This window comes from Myotis lucifugus, unplaced genomic scaffold (assembly GCF_000147115.1).
Source record: "Myotis lucifugus unplaced genomic scaffold, Myoluc2.0 scaffold_664, whole genome shotgun sequence".
NCBI classification, from domain to species: Eukaryota; Metazoa; Chordata; class Mammalia; order Chiroptera; family Vespertilionidae; genus Myotis; species Myotis lucifugus.
Genome location: NW_005871712.1, coordinates 154,451 through 172,552, shown reverse-complemented (window position 1 = coordinate 172,552; position 18,102 = coordinate 154,451). Strand labels below are relative to the sequence as shown.

Below are 18,102 nucleotides of genomic sequence, written 5' to 3'. Positions count from 1 at the left end.
TAGTCAACTGAGGAAAGAGGTTTGAAAATGCCACTGCTTTGAGTCAGGTCCAGTTATAGCTTAGAGGTTAAAAAGAAAAAGGAAAAAGTATCATTCATTAAAAATAAGCATGCTAACGAATATAGTTCCTATCAAAACTTGTGGAGATGCCCTGACCGGTTTGGCTCAGCGGATAGAGCGTCAGCCTGCGGACTCAAGGGTCCCAGGTTCAATTCCGGTCAAGGGCATGTACCTGGGTTGCGGGCACATCCCCAGTGGGGAGTGTGCAGGAGGCAGCTGATCAATGTTCCTCTCTCATCGATGTTTCTAACTCTCTATCCCTCTCCCTTCCTCTCTGTAAAAAATCAATAAAATATATTTTTTTAAAAACTTGTGGAGATGCCTGAGGGCCCCGAGGCAGGGCTCTATCTTGGGGGAGGGACAGACCCCAACGGGCCTCCTGAGTGACCTCTCCAAACCCCACCATTTTCTTGATGTGAACCAGCAAAGCAAGAGCTGAGCCTCTGAGAACCACTAAGTATGGAACAATTAAAAAATGTGCGTGCCGTCCTTGTGCAGGCACCATGTTAATCTTCTCTGCGTCGTTCCAGTATGTGCTGCTGAAGCAAGCACAAATATAAATCTTCTGCCATTAAAAAATACTGAGAAATGGAAGAATGTAGACTTTACTTAGATAAATATTTATTTTACAGTCAGCTAATACAGCCATACCAAAAATATGAATAATATGAAACAGTCAACTTCTCTCTCAAATTAATATGGGCAGCAAGGTAAAAAGGGAACAGGTCGAAGTGGTGAGAAGGGACCCCCCATCCTAGCAGTTCAGTTCCAGGGCTCCTTCCCAGGAATTGACAATTAGCCACAGATATATAGTTTATAGATAATGAACACATGAAAAATAAGGGGTTGAATGAAAATGATCAGTAACTTGTATTCATATCAACACAGTCTTAAAAATAATTAACTGGCATTTATAAGCATGGAAGTCTGTTAGAAATTATTGAAGTAACTACAGGGAAAGATTCAAATACATAAGCACATGGAAATTGCCCTCTTCCCCCCAAAAAACAAACAAACAAACAAACGAACAAACAAACAAAAAACAAGTAAAACTACTGCTCTATAGCACCCATTAGTGATACCTGTTGCTATCTCTCTCACATCACATGGCACGTGAAGAGATGGCAGGCAATGTATCCAGGTTTGTGTTTTTAATAAATCTAGATCAGTGAAAAACGAAAAAAATCTAATAAAGCATACCATGACCATCAGATCCTTCCATTGATTTCAATGTATTTCTTGTTTGTTCTAGTTCAGACTGTGCAGATTTTAATTGCATTTTCAGCTTATTTGTAGTAGTTTCCATTTCTTCACTTTTGTTTCGAAAATTCCTTTTTAAGACTTCGTAGTCCTCTGTAGAACATGATAGTCAATAATAGTTACTTTTTTTCTATCCCATTGTTATGAAGCATATTTTATTTGTAAGTAATGATTACATAATTTTAGAGCTGTAAGGAGACTTCATTAAGTTATGTTGTGATTTGTTACAGACATTAGATGTATGTACACACACTTCCAGGTATCTGACTCTTTTTAAAATCTGCTTTGGTGGATCCTCCTCCTCTACCCACTTATTATTCACTGCTTATCTCCCACCTGTGTAATTGACTCACATCTGTTTCACCTTATACCTTTTTGGGGGGGTTATCATACTCACTACAATAGATTTAACCATCATCTATAGGTAGATAGATCTCCATGACACAATAAGTAACCTGAAATTATCATGTGTCTTTCTGATTTTTTATCTCCAGTAACTATCAAAATACCTGGCATGCATTCATCATTCAAATACAAGAATATACACACACTCAACTACCTATTTATATTTATACAATTATATATACTAGAGGCCCAGTGCACAAAAATCTTGCACTTGGGGTGGTGGGGGGGGCGAGGTGTCCCCCCAGCCCGGCCTGCACCCTCTCGCAGTCTGGGAGGCCTCAGAGGATGTCCAACTGACAGCTTAGGCCCATTCCCCATGGGGAGCGGGCCTAAGCTGTCAGTCGGACATCCTTAGCGCTGCCGTGGAGGCAGGAGAGGCTCCTGCCACCGCTGCTGCACTGGCCAGCCATGAGCCTGGCTTCTGGCTGAGCAGCGCTCCCCCTGTGGGAGTGCACTGATCACCAGGGGGTAGCTCCTGCGTTGAACGTCTGCCCCCTGGTGGTCAGTGCATGTCAGAGCAACTGGTCATTCCACTGTTTGGTCTATTTGCATATTAGCCTTTTATTATATAGGATATTTATATATGATCAATAGATTTACATATATAGGAAACAGACAGAGCCAAGACCTCTTTGGTGAGATCTCTGTCTACCAGACATTTCCATGTGGATGCCCTGGAACTTGTCTCCTACTGACTGCATCTCACCCTCCTGCCCTCAAACTTGCCCCTCCTTCCTGTTTCCCTCTCTCAGTTGTTGGTATCATTGTTTCCCCAATAATTCAAACTTAAAACCTGAAACCCATACACAACCCCTCCAATCACTAATTACTGTTGATTTCAATCTTCCAAAATATACTGAATTCCTCCTTCTCCTCTCATTCTTACTACCATTGCCTTAGGTCAAGTTCTCACCATATTTTCCCAGGAACTCTGGGAACTCGAAAAATCCTCTTTACTGGCTGGCCCCTGTCCCTTTCGTCTTGCCTTTCTGTACATACTGCTGACACTCTTCTTCTAAAATGTAACTGTGATGACAACAATCTCTTGCCTAGTACCCTTTGCTGGCTCCACACTGTCTGCCTCTGCCTATCTATTCTGCCTCATTTCTTAGTCCTCATTCCTTCAGGCTTTTACTCCAACAAATACTTCTGAGGTCACATTCTGTTATTTCATGCCTTCATGGCTCTCCTCATAATGTTCTCTCTGCCTGGATTGCCTGTCCACCTCTTTTTCACCTGCCAATTTCCTTCTCCCCCTTCAAACCTACACAGATGACACCTCCTGAAGGAGGCTGATTTTCTGCCCTCTGCTGCATCTGCACTCAGCACACACCCACTGTGCCCCAGCCACTGTACTGAAACCCGTTCCATATAGTCTGGCTACCAACTATCTGGGAGCCTCACTGTTGTGTGTATAGGGCCTCTCTCAGTATCTGGCTTAGTAAATGCTCAGGAACCATTGACTCTGTGTGTGTATGTGTGGTGTGTCTGTGATGTGTTTGTGTGGGGTGTGTGTGTGAAGCAATTGATGTCTCTACCATACTAATTGTGAACAAGGAGCGCTTCATTTTTAAATTTAAAGCCTTGGATTTTTCCTTTCATAAAATGTGCATAATTTGCATATTGCTTCATCATTAAACCTCTAATCAAGGTATTTGACTCAAAGAACTCAAGGTTTCCGTTTCCTTCACCCTTCTCATGGAAACTCAGCAAAGAATTTCATGAACTCTGAGGGCTGACTAAAAACAGTTAATAAGTGCAAGATATGAAAGCTCTTCAAGGAGAAGTATCAGATTTCAGGCAATGAAATACCTCTACTGGGGCCCCATAATTAACCCACATTTGTCATGTGCATGAGGAACTATTCTTTTGCAATAGTCCTAGTGTCTACATTGGACTTCACCAATAGAGCTATTTTTTTTTTTTTTTAGCAGAATTTGAAGTGACATACCTGTAAGGCTGTTCAAGTCATTCCTACAAGTCTTCACCTCGTTTAATAACTGATCTCTCTCCTGTTTGATGTCCTTCACTGCACGGAGCCGCTCAGAGCCTGCATTCACAAGCTTCACCTTTTCCAGCTCCAGGTCACTCACTCTGGCCTCCAGCTCTCGTATCTTTGAATCTTTTTTATCTTTTAAAATCTAAATATAGTGATAAATACAATGGGTAGAGTAAGAAATTAAAATTATGTGCATATATAGTTATAACATGTCTTAATACCATATCTATATAAATGGCTTTTCACTATTTCCCAGGCTATTAAATTTGTGTTTTATTATAAAGTATCAATAGAGTAAGTGGGGGAAAAAAGCAATATTTTACCTTTCTATTAACTTTAGATGTCAATTCCGCATATAGTTGTTCCACTAGCCACATGTGACTACTGTGTACTTGAAATGTACCTAATCTAACTAGAGATGTGTTGTAAGTATAAAATATTCCAGATTTCAAAGGCTTTACATTTAAAAAAATGTAAAATATTTTAATTTGTTATATTGATTGCAATATAAAAATATCACCATATTGTGGATATATTAAGTAAAATATGTTATTAATTTCACCTGTTTCTTTTTGCATGTCTACTAGAAACTTTAAAATCATGTATGTGGTTCAGATTACATTTCAAGTTCTCATCACAGAGGCAGCCTAGATGCTTCTAAACAAATGCCATTTTAAAATAAAATTATTTTTGTCAAAAGAATTTCTACTGTTTGTGTATATTTCTCCAAATACAGTGGGGCCTTGACTTACCAGTGTCCCGACTAACGAGTTTTTCGAGATACGAGCCGTCTCTCGGCCGATTTTTTGCTTTGAGTTGCGAGCTAAAATTCGTGTTACGAGCCAGCTTCAGATACCCCACTGCTAGTTGGCGCAGCGAACGTCACAGTGAACGCCACAACATCAGCCCAGCATCACGTGTCTCACTCGTTCATTTTTTGATTTGACATACGAGTAATTTGAGTTACGAGCTCCGTCACGGAACGAATTAAACTCGTAAGTCAAGGCTCCACTGTATCAATATAGGTATAGATATGAAAGTGTGGGTATATTTTTTTCTGTGATTATACTTAATTTTTTTTAAACTTACTCTTTTGGTCATCAGATTGTCCCTTCAAATTAAGGCCTATTGGCCTTAAATATAATCAGGCATTCCTCATTTTATTGCACTTTACTTTATTGTGCTTCATAGATTTTGTGTTTTTTACAAATTGAAGACAAGATTACACCAGCAATAAGATTACAACCTGCTTCATTGAGATACTTCACTGTGGTAGTCTGAAACCAAACCCATACTGTCCTGAGGGACACCTGTAATATTCACTCTTATGCTGCACAGGACCAAATCCCAAGGCAGTGCTGCTCACAGGCAAGTTACTTAATGTCTCCCTGTCTTAGTTTCCTCATCTGTAAAATTGGACAATAATGTGCCTGCCTCATAAGGTTTTTGTAAAGATTAAATTGATTTATTTTTTAAAGTGTAAGACTCAATAGGATGCTTTCATTTGTTTGTACTATTAACAATGCTAGAAATTAATTTCTTTTCTTTAATAAGAAGGTGGAATAATAATCTTTTTTTCTCTAATATGTTCTGTAAACCTATTCTAAAGTTTTCATCGTAAGGGTTAGCCATTAAGATGCCTTTAAAAGTCTCTTTCATGGTGATTCTGGCCTTTTAAAAAAGTTCTTATGATATAATTAAGTAAAAGCTTAACACTATAAAATTCTAATTTTTTAATGCAATAAACTTGTATATCTCCATAAGATAGATAATAATCTATAGTTGGCCTTATTTTTAGATTGAGGAAACTCTGGCATCTAAAGTTTATGTGAGATTTGTGACTGGGGGGACTGGCAAAGGTGAGGTCCAACGGTACAAACTTCCAGTTACAGGATGAGTAAGTCCTGGGGCTGTAATGTATAGCATGGTGACCATAGTTAGCACTGCTGAGTGGTGTATTTGAAAATTGCTAAGATGGTGGATCCTAAAAGTCTCAGCACAAGGAGGAAAACATTGTTTTCTTTCCTTTTTGGTATCTATGAGATGATAAATGTTAATTAAATTCACTGTTGCAATCACTGCACAATAAATGTAAGTCAAGTCAATATGCTGTACCCCTTAAACTTACACAGTGCTGCAGGTCAATTACATCTCAATAATGCTAAAAGGAAAAAGCACTAATTGTATGTGATTTGTCTCCTATTAGTTACCAAGGCAGAGATACAGGTGACACAAAACTTAGAAAATCAAATTTTTTAAAAAGTCACTCAATAATTTAAAATTTTGATAACTATTTACTGAGTATCTCCTGGGTGAAAGGCACAAAGACATGGGGCAGGTGTATAAAGATGAATAAGATGTGTACCTGCTTGAAGAAGTCTGAGTCTTATAGGCAAGAGGAGACACTACTGTTTAAGCACACACACAGTGCAGTATAGAATGTGACCCAGGTTATAATGGGTACAAGTAAAGTGATGGATGTTTTAGACAGAGAATGGAATAGGTGAAGGGAACTATTATTTCCTAAACATCTTCTACAGGTCAGGAACTAAGCTAAGTGTTTGATATAAAATTTCTCATTTAAGCCGCAAGTAACCCAGTAAGGTTATTGGGTTTTTGTTGTTTTGTTTTTGTTTTGTTTTACAGATTCAGTAAACAGTACAGTGTCTTCTGGTTACTGAGTGGTGGGAGATGTGGTTCACCTTTAGGTCTGCCTGAAGAGGGAGAAAAAATCGTTAAATTGTGGGATCAGAAAAAGCTTCCTGAAGAAGTTGTGCATTTTTGGATTTTTTATCTTTATGGGTAGATCTGAACCATTGTTGGTCCACTCCATTTGGACTCTAATGAAAGTATGGGTCCTTTCTCACAAAAAACACACAGATGCACATAGACACAAATACTTTCAAACAAGTTTAGTGTCTACACATTGTCTTTACAAAACCCCTTTTCAGTAAATTAGGTCAGACTTATTCATGGGGAAGAGATATTTCAGAAGCTACACCACAAAAAAACTACAGACCTTGAATTCCTGTAGTTCCAGCCTCCTGTCATTAATCTCCTTCTCGAGCTGAGCTTTCTCTACTTGCATGGCACCGGCAGTTCGTCCATGCTGGCCCACCAGCTGCGTCATGTTTTCGATCTGCTGTCGCAGAATCTCGATGACCTTGTCCTTTTCGGCCATCTGGAGCTTGAGGGCGTCGCACTCCGCCTGCACGTTTCTGAGGTGATCCCCTTCATTCTTCAGGTGCTGCAGCTCTTGCAGCTTCAGGTCGACCCGGGAGCGCAGCTTGGTGATCTCCGCATTGGTGGCCTCAATGGCTCTCTCTTTTTCCTGGAGGGAAGCGGTCAAGTCCGACACGGTCCTCTCGGAGCTCTCCAGGGTCATTTTCTTGGCTGTCAACTCTTCTACGACTTTGCGGAGCATCTCTTTGGTGGATTCAAGCTGAGCGGTCAAGGAGGACACTTTTTCTAGGCTTTCATTCTTTCCTTGAATTGCTGCCATCTGATCGTTAAAGAAAAAAGAATTTCATGGATTTGGGCAGATAGGTAGCGGGAACCTCAACAGATATAACAAGTTAGCTTAAACACATGCAATCATTCATCGGCTAATAATTACTTAGACCAACTCAAATCATTTTGCTCTCAGAACTCCTATAGATCATAGGCCAACATGTATTAATTAGACCAAGGTGGAGGGGCCTTAATTAAATATTAATGTTCCTCCAAAAGGGTTTTCTAGTGTGGGGATCTTAGGAAGATCCCTCTGAGGATGTTTTCCGTACCAATTTAAATTAAGATAACACTGGCAACAGGGGGAAGTGTGGTAGGGTTGTAGATAACTGCCTTTTCTATTTCCCATCAGTCTGCTCTTTAATCCTACCCCTTAGGAGAAAGTGAGTAATAGCTTTTATCCAACATACATTCACATCCTCTGGCCCCTGTTAGGAAAAGAGTAAGATTCTAAATTCTAATCGCTTCTTTCATCTTTCTTCTTTCCCAGATTGGGCCAGACAATAGGAAAGTGGCTTTGCCTGGGTTTAAGCCAGCGGTTCTCAACCTGTGGGTCGTGACCCCTTTGGCGGTCGAACGACCTTTTCACAGGGGTCACCTAAGACCATCCTGCATACCAGATATTTACATTACGATTCATAACAGTAGCAACATTACAGTTATGAAGCAGCAATGAAAATAATTTTATGGTTGGGTCACAACATGAGGAACTGTATTTAAAGGGCCAGAAGGTTGAGAACCACTGGTCTAAGCCAAGGCTGGTCCCTGTGGTTTGCTTTCACATTTGGGAAGGTTACTCTTCTGTGGGATGCTGTGTGTGTGTGTGTGGGGGGTGGGGGGGTGCTTTTTATGTCTCTGTGACAGTAAGTGGCAATGGAACCATGTCCTTCCAGTGCTGAGGGGCCACACTCTTAACGAGTGCACCATATCTCCCTACCGGTGCACTGACCTGGAGTGCACCATCCTGTGCACTCAATCCACTTGGAGAAAAGTAAAAACAAAACCAAAGGTTTCCCCTAGAAACCTTCCACTCGGCTGTTCCTAAGATCTCCCTATGGTTTGATGCTTCTCTGAAATAAGCAATATTAGGGTACCAAATTCTAGGTGAAAAAGGCAACTGGGCGGGAATTTCATTACTCAACAATGGACACAAGTGAGAAAAAGCTTAACATTTTAAATTTAATAAATGGTCAAAAATATTGAAATCACAGGTGTTTAAAGCTTGTTCATAGAAGCCACCTCTACTTTAGAACTATTTTAGGCCCATACATGTGTGTTTTTGTTAAAGCTTTACCAATGAGACATAAAATACATCATCCCCTCACCCCCAAGCGACCATTTGGAGAAGCTGTCCCGCGTCCTGCTGACCTGCCGTTCCATCTGGCCCTGACACTCGCTCTTCATGGCCTTGAGGAGGGCTTCCAGGCGCTGCACCTCCATGTTCCTGTCGTCCAGCTCCCGCCGCAGGTGGTCAATGGTGATGCTGTTGCCGGTGTCCCGGTCCCACAGACGCTTGTTCTGCTCCTTCTCCAGACTCAGCTCCTTCTCTCGCTTATGGAGGTCGGCCTACAAGAAGTGAGGTGTGTTTCCCCCTTAGCAGCAAATAATAAAAATAAAACGCTATGTTCTATACGTCATCTTTGGAGTTTCTATGTGATTCGAGAATACTTTGATTTTGGAATTAGATTCCTTTTTAATAGCTCAATTATGAACATTTCTTAGAAAAATAAGTTGACATTTTGCTTACTTGTAATTTTAGCATTAAAAGTAAATCTCAATGGACCCCAAATAATACGTAATAAAAAGGAAAATACAGTAGATTTTTAAAGTTATCTGTTTTTAATTTTCTAACAAAGTTATTATGTTTCATATCAAGTGTGTTCCTGTAATAAAGAAATGCTCAAAAGGTTGAGGGAATAGCAATAGTAATTGGGGTTACTGATTCAGCAATGCAGACTAGTGTCCCATACTAGGATTGGAATAGCAATTGGGCTGTGAATAGAATTACCTCCCTCCTCAGTTACGAAAAAAATACATTCTATAGAGAGTATCTACTGTTAGCAAAAACTCAACAGAGTAGGAGACTTAAAAGACTTATCACCCAAAGAGAAAAATTAGAGACACAAATAACTGGAAGTTGTTTTTTATTAGAGACAGAGCTAAGGACTAGCAGAGAGAAATCACTAAGGAGATCAAAATGCTTCGAGAAGGCATGTGAGTTGGACCTTGGGGACAGTTTGGAGATGCAGAGATTAGGAAGAAGGGACCGGAAAGGGGCATGTGCTTGGAGCACTGGGTGTATATAGAGAAAGGATTGGGAACAGGCAATAGGAGGGAAAGAAGAGAAAGATTATCCCCCAGTCTGGAGCTTTGCGCACACAGTTGCCAGCTCTGCCTTTGGCGATACTCAAGTCGGTGTCAGCCTAAGAAGAATGGTGCTACCCGCGCAGAGCACTGTTCCCTAGAATGGGGTTAGCGAGTAAGAGAGAAACGTATTCCACTGTCCCGTGGATCACACAAAGGGTTACCAAACATTTCCTTCTCCAAATTTCTCAGCCTAAGAACCTCTAACAGAGGCTGGTTTACAATGATCAGAATTCCCTTTTCGTTCTTTAAAAAATATTTAACCCAAATTTCCATTCAAATTTTCTACATACATAATTTGTGTTTTAAATGTTATTTTGCTTTGAAATGAATACTTAACACTACTTCAATTTAGCAGAATGTAGTATCTAGTTGAAAACTATGGTTCTTTGAAGATCAGCTTCACTTAACATTTAAGCCATGGCAGTTCTACTTAAGAAAAGAAGAAAAAGGTAAAATATCGAATATTATATTTTATATGCAAAACTTGAGTAACTTTATATGTATGCACAAATATTTTGTGAAAATTGTAATTTTATAAATGAAACTAGTTTTGTGAACTATTTTGGTGAAAAACTTCCCAGAATTAATGTCGGTCATATTTTAGAGCATAATCTCACCAACAGCTTTTGAAGTTGATCGTCCAAATTCCCCGATTCCTGACTGAACTGGTCACGCTCCGTCCGCGCTTCAGTTAGCTCCGAGTTGGCCAGGACCAGCTGCTTCTCCAGCTCTTCTATCTGAGAGGGAAGCACAAATCAAGCACTCCGAGGATGGCAGTGGGCAACATGAAACAAACAAAGCCTTTGGAAAGCGAGTATTATTTAGGGGGCAAAAATAAAACTTCATTGTGATATGGTTTGCAAAGTTTTCTAAACTTAAGATCTATGTAGAATTTGGCCAAATAAAATTAGCCAAATGAAACATTCAAAATTTAGCTTCTGTGACTAGGTGTTCTATCATCTGCTATTTAAGGAAGCTTGATGTGCCATAAATACGTCAAGCCCACATAAATGAAATGTATTATATTTAGAAGAACTATTTTGTTGCAGAATATCAGCGTGTCAGTAATAAAAGGCTTTGAATGTAAAATAATGAATGGCAACAAGTTTTTAGTTACTGTCATTATTATATAGTCACTCTATTATGAAAGGGTGACTTTATATATTACATAAATATATTAATATATTTGTATACGTATTATATATTCCCATCCTAATTTTCTTTATAAAATGAGATAAACACCAATTTGAAAGGGTTTTTATAGGTATATTTTTTCCACACAGATAGGGCAGCTTTTTGATCTGTGGACCATGCATTTCTATGACCTGCTGGAAGGCCCATCACTGTTAACAGCCTGTAGGCTAAGAGGTTAAGATCTCAGAGGATGGAGACTCAGCTTAGATTTTAGTTGAGCCACAGAAATTCATAATTTAGATACTGAGATATTAAACTGATAAGAACATGATGCTACTTAGTGTTATGTAATGTTAGCTGATCTTTAATGTGATACTACAATACTATTTCATCATCTACTTTCCAGCGATAAGACATCTTTCATGTCTGCACTAATACTATATATTTCTTCTTACTTCTAAGGCCTCTATTCAACAGGCTTCCTAAACTTCTATGTCAAGAATAAAACTTGTTGATGTGTTTGGATGGTGCACTGTGACTAAACCTTCTTAGAGAACATATGAGCAAGACTAACTTTTTCTTGATGACTATTTTTGCCTAGACTAGGTTCATTTAAGATCTTCATTTATTAATTCTACACATATTTATTAATCATATTATACGCACATAATGTAACTATGTCATTGATAAATGAGTATGCATACATAGAAGTTATATATCTTTATCTACACACACACATACATATATATATATGACTTAAGAAAGTACTAATATAGAATTATCAAACAGTTTCACATTTACCTACAGAGTATCACAGCCTACAGGAATTGGAATGTAAATGTTAATATTTACATTGGATATATTTTAAAATTTTGTTTTAACTTTGGTTGTATGTTATATATAAAAAGTATTTCATAAGAATTAGGTATATGTAAAATATTAGGCTATGGATAGAAACGTGTTCATAGAGTCTAATAATCCTATAAAGTACTTTCACCCTTGTGCTCCTAGGGGGCATATATAGAAAAAAGCCCCACAACTCAACCTCTGTAGCACAAATAGCCTCCTAAGGAAAATGAATGAATAATACCAGTTTATATAATCTCCTCCATTCTATTATTAGTAGGAAAGACTAAGTTAGCACACAGTTACTAAAGATACTAGGAATACTTAGGGAAAAACACCAACTTTTACTTTGGGTCAACAGATGTGATCAGAGAGTCAATGTGATCGGCTAAGAGTCAAACATCTTAAGTTCTGATCCAGGTTCTGTCACATAACCTCTTTGAGTCTCAATATTTTTCATCTATAATTTGAAAAGATATTCTTGATGATCTTTCAAATTCTTTTCAATTCTGCTTCTAAATACTTTTTCACATGAGAAGAACAGTATTGATAAAGCTAAAATTCTGTATTTCCCATCTATCTTTGGGACCAAAATAAAATCAAAAAAACCATATTTTGAGCTATAAATTTAATAAGTACACTTTTGACTCGAAAACTTACTCATATGACTAAAACATTTTCCACTCATAGCTAGCCTGGCACAAAACTCTTCCTATCATTGAGCACAGTATTTGTATATGTGCTTTAAAAGCTTAAATTAAAACTTGTTATTTTATGTCTGTTTTCATTTTTAAAAAAATATTTGGATGACCATCTGATAACATCAAACTTGACGATACAATGTATGAGACCAAAACTAAAAGAGCCAAGTCTTATCTTTCCGTCTAAGGTTAAGTATCGGAAGTTCCTCCAGACCCCTGCAGGAACATTTGTTTGGTAGTTGTCAGTACTGACTCAGCTGCTATAGCTCTGCTTTTACCTTTCACTTTTTAGAATAAAAATATTTATATTAATCAATCAAAAAGATGAATGGAGAGTGAAAGGGAAAACCATTGATGTAGCAGCTGAGCTGATACAAACAGCTGTAAAAAAAAACAACAACACTATAAAGAAAGCCTTTTAAAATGTCCATAATAAATACTGACATCTGAGATGTATTAAAGGTTTTTTTTTCTTCTTCTTTTCTTTTTAAATAGCAGCACTGGTTTTCCCTTTCACCATCTATTAATCTCTTAGTTTTTGATCACTGGCCAAATAAGTATTGGGATCTCATTCTAATCATTCAGTGATTTTAGAGATATTACCAATCATGTCGAATTGGATCTTTTTGTTTTCTGTGCTCAAAACACAGACGCGGGGTAATGAGGGGAGCTGCGGGTCAGCACGAGGTGCATTGGCAGAACTGTGCAAAGGGGATTGCACAGAATCTTCCTGCACAGCATACAGCTCCAGCCAGTGCTACTAAATCTTCGCTTTTTGAGTATGAAATTCAGCCCAAAATGCTTCCAAAGTAGGAAAAATCAGCTTATAATCAAGATTATGAGATATTTTTGTTGTAAAAAAGCGAAAGTTAAGAGTAAAGCCAAATCTACAGAGCCAATAGTGACAGCTTCTACTGGTCCAAATTCGTAAAGGGGAATTCTGGAGGCTCTCCTAAAATGGAAAGAGAAGAATAGAAAAAAGCATTACAGTAAAACACTTTTGTAAGCTACAAAAGCTATGTCTAAAATTTTCTTCAAAACACAATTTCTATTTTTATCAATATGAAAATACTTTTGTTAATCTGAAGAGAAACAAGGTCCTCCTAAACAAATTTTCTCATAATTTATGCATTCTAGTTGGAAAAGTTTTGTTCAGACCTGTCATGTCATCAATTTTTTAAAATGATAAATATTTTTTATCTGAAGGAATATGGCCTCAGGAAAAAATGCTAATACTGCTTCTCATAAAATATCTTGATATATAATATCTACACACATGTATAAATTTCTTTTTCAACAAGTCTCACTTTTAATCACAACTTTTATGTATTATTTTCTTTGATGCTTTTTTATTGTTATTTGGACAGTATATACTAAAATGTACACTAAAGCAGTGAAAAATAAAATAGATTTTAAAGTTTTAACAGGCTTTAGTATATAAAGTCAAGGTACATGAAAATAAACAGAAGAATCTGTGTTTTTTAGATTCTATATTCAATTCATTATAACAAAAACAGTTTATAACAACATTTTTCATGACCCCAATATGCAATCCTATTGTTAAGTTGTTTGATCTTCTTAGCTCAGCTATACCATGCACTAAAGCCTGTCAGGCCGGAATATGTTCCAATCTCTATGAACATGACAGGATAACCATCTCTCTGTGCTCCCTGTCTAAAGGGAGTTACTATTAAGAAACTCTAGTTACCCATCAATTAGGTGCCAACTAAATTAGATTCAAAATGCTACATGATAAATCTCAGTCGTCTGGGTTAAATTAATTAATCAGATATGCCCCCTTATTTCTATTAACGTTGACTGTTTAAGATTGTCAAAATTCCTGTTTACATTAGAACAAAATAAGACAATACTTCTAATATCATATTTGTGTCTATATGACCTCAAAACATTCATACAAAAAGTTCATGCCGTCATTTATCTGGATGTTTATGCTTGCTTTTACAATGCCAAAGAGATGTTTATAAAAACTCAGAAACCATTTTTGCATTATTTAGATGTATATTTAGTATTTGCTAAAATTTTCCACCATGCCCACTTTGGAATTGAGCAGCATGATGTTATATATCAGTCTGTATGCATATTAGCTTATGAAGGGATAATTTCTCCAAGAGACATTACAATGGAAAGCTACAGCAATTTCAAATCATACAAGAGAAAAAATGAGTTTTATTCAATACTTCAGGACTTTTCAAAGGGTTTCATTTGTCAATAAACAATGAATATTTAATCTTTTCAAAATGAGTTGAGTAGTGATCAATAACAGCTATTGTACTGGACTATAACACAACAAGGATCCTATTTCCTCCCTAGCTGTCACATTGTCAGCGCTCAGTTCTGCCAATGTGCCGTCCTCCTCCAGATCTGAGTAGTAAAGCACCCTCCACCCCATGCTGTCCTGAAATCAGGAACCTGCAGGGTGAGATCAAGACCTTTTGTGTAGGCTTGGCCTGCCCAGAAAGGGGTGGACATTCCCACTATCAATCTTCAGGGGGAAGCTCAGCCTGAGAAAAGAGACTAGAACACAAGCAGGTCTGAGAGGGGCAGGAAAAAACAAATGCTTCTCCCTGGGCTTTTGTTTCTTGGGTTTGACACATAAGCAGTCTCAGGTCCCTTAAGGCTGCTCCTAGGTGTCAGGGTGTAAATGACCTTGGCATGGGATTTAGGCTAAGAGTGAAGCCAAGAGATTTGCAGTGCAGTGTTAGTCACACTGGAACCACCAGTGAATTAGGAAATCAATGTAGGAGCATCAGACAGCATCTGAAGAGAACAGAAAAGAGCCAGCAGCATATGTAACAGGGTAAATACTGTTTTGTGAAATTTGCTTCAGTTGAATGTACTGGATCAGAAAGTCAACTATGTTTCTTACTGTGAATAGTGATCACAATGTTTCAAAGCACTGCTGTAGAGGATCCAAATCTCATAACTGACATTATAGAGTTTCATATTGCTCTTTATTGTGTAGACTTTAATAAAGTCATGTCTAAATTTTCCATTCTTATTTTAGCGGTGCCACTGGAAATGAAGGTCAAGATCTTATATTACATGCTTGAATCAGAGAAACTAGGAGAAATGCCGGGAGCCGGTCCACAGAGAAACAGCCCCCTCCTGTGGCCAGCACAGGGGTGACAGTGGTAATTAAAAGAGGGGGTGTTCAAAAGAAGGCAAATGGTGGAATAAGCAGTGCTACAATACTAAATTGCCTCTTCCCATAAGAAGATTTTTTTCTTGAACTGTTATGCTGTAGAATCGGATAATTTTATAAAGGAAATCTGGCATTTTCTTTCTACTGTATATTTTCCCAATAAACTAGGGTGTGAGAAATTGCTAACAGTGATGGTTATAACTCTATAGGTTCTCTTATAGGTAGGATGACTACATATGGAATGTATCTTCCAAGCTGGGACACTTTGGAGACAAAGGTGGAATGCACAACCCAGGACACTGGGATAGCAGGTGTAAATTGGGACTGTCCCAGGCAAACGGGCATGTACTTGGTCACCCTTCTCACAGGAAAAAAGAACACGTGCTTCTCTGAATGGCAGCTCTTTGACTGTTTTGTAGAGTCTCTCCTGTGTTATAAAGGCTTGAAACTAATAAAAACCTAAGATCTAGAAAATGGTTGATAATGATAATGAACACTTCTCTTTAGCTATGAAATGTGAGAGAAAACAACAATATGAAACATCAATGAAAAAAAAAAAAGGAAGAAAAATCAATAAATAAGTAAAACATTAATGAATATCTGATTTTAAGAGGAATTGTACAAAGAGAGATGAAGAATTAACTTCCTAGTTATTTTTTTTAATATATTTTATTGATTTTTTACAGAGAGGAAGGGAGAGAGATAGAGAGTTAGAAACATCGATGAGAGAGAAACATCGATCAGCTGCCTCCTACACATCACCTACTGGGGATGTGCCCGCAACCCAGGCACATGCCCTTGACCGGAATCGAACCTGGGACCCTTCAGTCTGCAGGCTGACGCTCTATCCACTGAGCCAAACCAGTTTCGGCTTCCTAGTTATTTTTATTTAGACTAATCTTAAAGTTAATTCAGTTTTCTAACTGCAGAGTGATAAGTAGGAGTTAAAGTAAGAGAGGAGGTAGCCCCTAAAGTACCGTGTGGTAGGAGGAGAGCAGCTGGTACTGAACCAGCATATGCCAAAGCTAAGCCTTGTAAAAGCAAATAAAAGGGCCTTAGTCTTTAGAAAACTGAGTATGCAAAAACATTTTTCTAAGAATGAATTAATGTGAGCAAATAATTAAAATAAAACTTAGTTGGCATCCATCTTATAAAGTGTTTTTAACTTGAAATGATTACTTTGCTTTCTCATTTTAAAATAAACTATAAGCACTATATAATTGATTCTGTGTATAATAACCCCTGGAAGCAGAGAAGCAAAATCTAAACGCACCTTGTCTTCATACGTCCTTTTGGCTTCTCTTAATTCAGAACGGAGCTGAGAAACAGTAGATTCCAGATCACTGAGTTGACGCATATACATTGCATTTTGGTTTCTTGCTTGTTCTCTAAGAAGGGTTTAAAGGGGGAATAAAATCAAAGAGCAAACTAAGAATAAGTGCGATACTAAAGCACACTAGTCTAGATTGTAGATACTTCCACTAGCTATTTTATATGGCATTATTAAGCTGATCAACTTTGTTTTCCAAAATTGCTTCTTTAAAGCTCAAAAATGCATTGATAGAGGGAGGGTCACGATGGTGATAAATGCAGTACTCACAACCTCCCACAACCACATCAAAATTTCAGCTAAACCACAGAAAAACCAGCCTTCAGAACCACCTGAAATCTGGTTGAATGGAAGCCCTACAACTAGAGAATTAATGAAGCCACATTGAGACTGATAAGAGGGATGGAGGCACAGAACAGGCTGTTCTGAAACCCACACGTGGCATTTTTTTAATTGGGAGGGGATATCTTGGCTGCAGAGGCGCCCCCATAAGGAACAATGGGTCCCAGCCCATTGAAGCAAGTCCTGCTCCATAGGAGCATCTCCTGCACAGCAATTCTTCCATGTAATTAAGTTGGCCCACACAGCTGATTGGCTTGGGGATTAATCCCCTCCCAGTGATGCCAACAACAATCAAGATCTCAACTACAACAAAACAGTACACACAGCCCACACAGGGGTACTCCTAGACTGCCCAGCTCAGGTGACAGGAGGCTGAGCCACTGGGTTCTATAAGACACCTACAACACAAGGCTACTCTACCAATTCCAGGAGAAATAGCAGCTATACATAATACATAGAAGCAAACACAGAAAAGCAGCCAAAATGCAGAGACAAAGATTCATGTTGTAAATTAAAGAAGAGAAGAAATCTCCAGAAAAAGAACTAAATGAAATGGAAGCAAGCAAACTATCAGATACAGAGTTCAAAACAATGGTTATAAGGATGCTCAAGAAACTTAATGAGAACTTCAAGGAACTTAGTGAGAACTTCAACAACATAAAAAAGGACCAGTCAGAAATGAAGCATATGCTAACTTAAATGAAGAATAATTTTCAGGGAATCAACAATAGAGTAGAGGATGCTGACAATCAAATCAGCATTTGGAATATGAGGAAGCAAAAAACACCCAATCAGAACAGCAAAAATAAAAAAGAACCCAAAAATATGAAGAAAGTGTAAGGAGGTTCTGGGACAACTTCAAATGTACCAATAATCACATCATGGAGGTGCCAGAAGGAGAAGAGAGGAACAAGGAATTGAAAACCTATTTGAAAAAAATAATGACAGAAAACTTCCCCTATCTGGTGAAAGAAATAGACTTACA

General features: G+C 38.1%; 1 protein-coding gene and 1 pseudogene across 1 annotated transcript in view; both read right to left on the bottom strand.

Annotated features, from left to right (window-relative positions):
* The window catches only part of CCDC158 (coiled-coil domain containing 158), a 58,397-nt gene that overhangs the window by 31,451 nt on the left and 8,844 nt on the right, over positions 1-18,102 (bottom strand). Inside the window, exons 7-12 of the mRNA XM_023746370.1 lie at positions 16,719-16,833; positions 10,219-10,338; positions 8,603-8,800; positions 6,744-7,226; positions 3,677-3,866; positions 1,261-1,413 (exon numbers count right to left, since the gene is read on the bottom strand). Of these exons, the coding sequence (XP_023602138.1) occupies positions 1,261-1,413; positions 3,677-3,866; positions 6,744-7,226; positions 8,603-8,800; positions 10,219-10,338; positions 16,719-16,833 (1,259 nt within the window). The remainder of the gene's footprint in view (positions 1-1,260; positions 1,414-3,676; positions 3,867-6,743; positions 7,227-8,602; positions 8,801-10,218; positions 10,339-16,718; positions 16,834-18,102) is intronic.
* Positions 514-612, bottom strand: LOC111823763 (annotated as a pseudogene).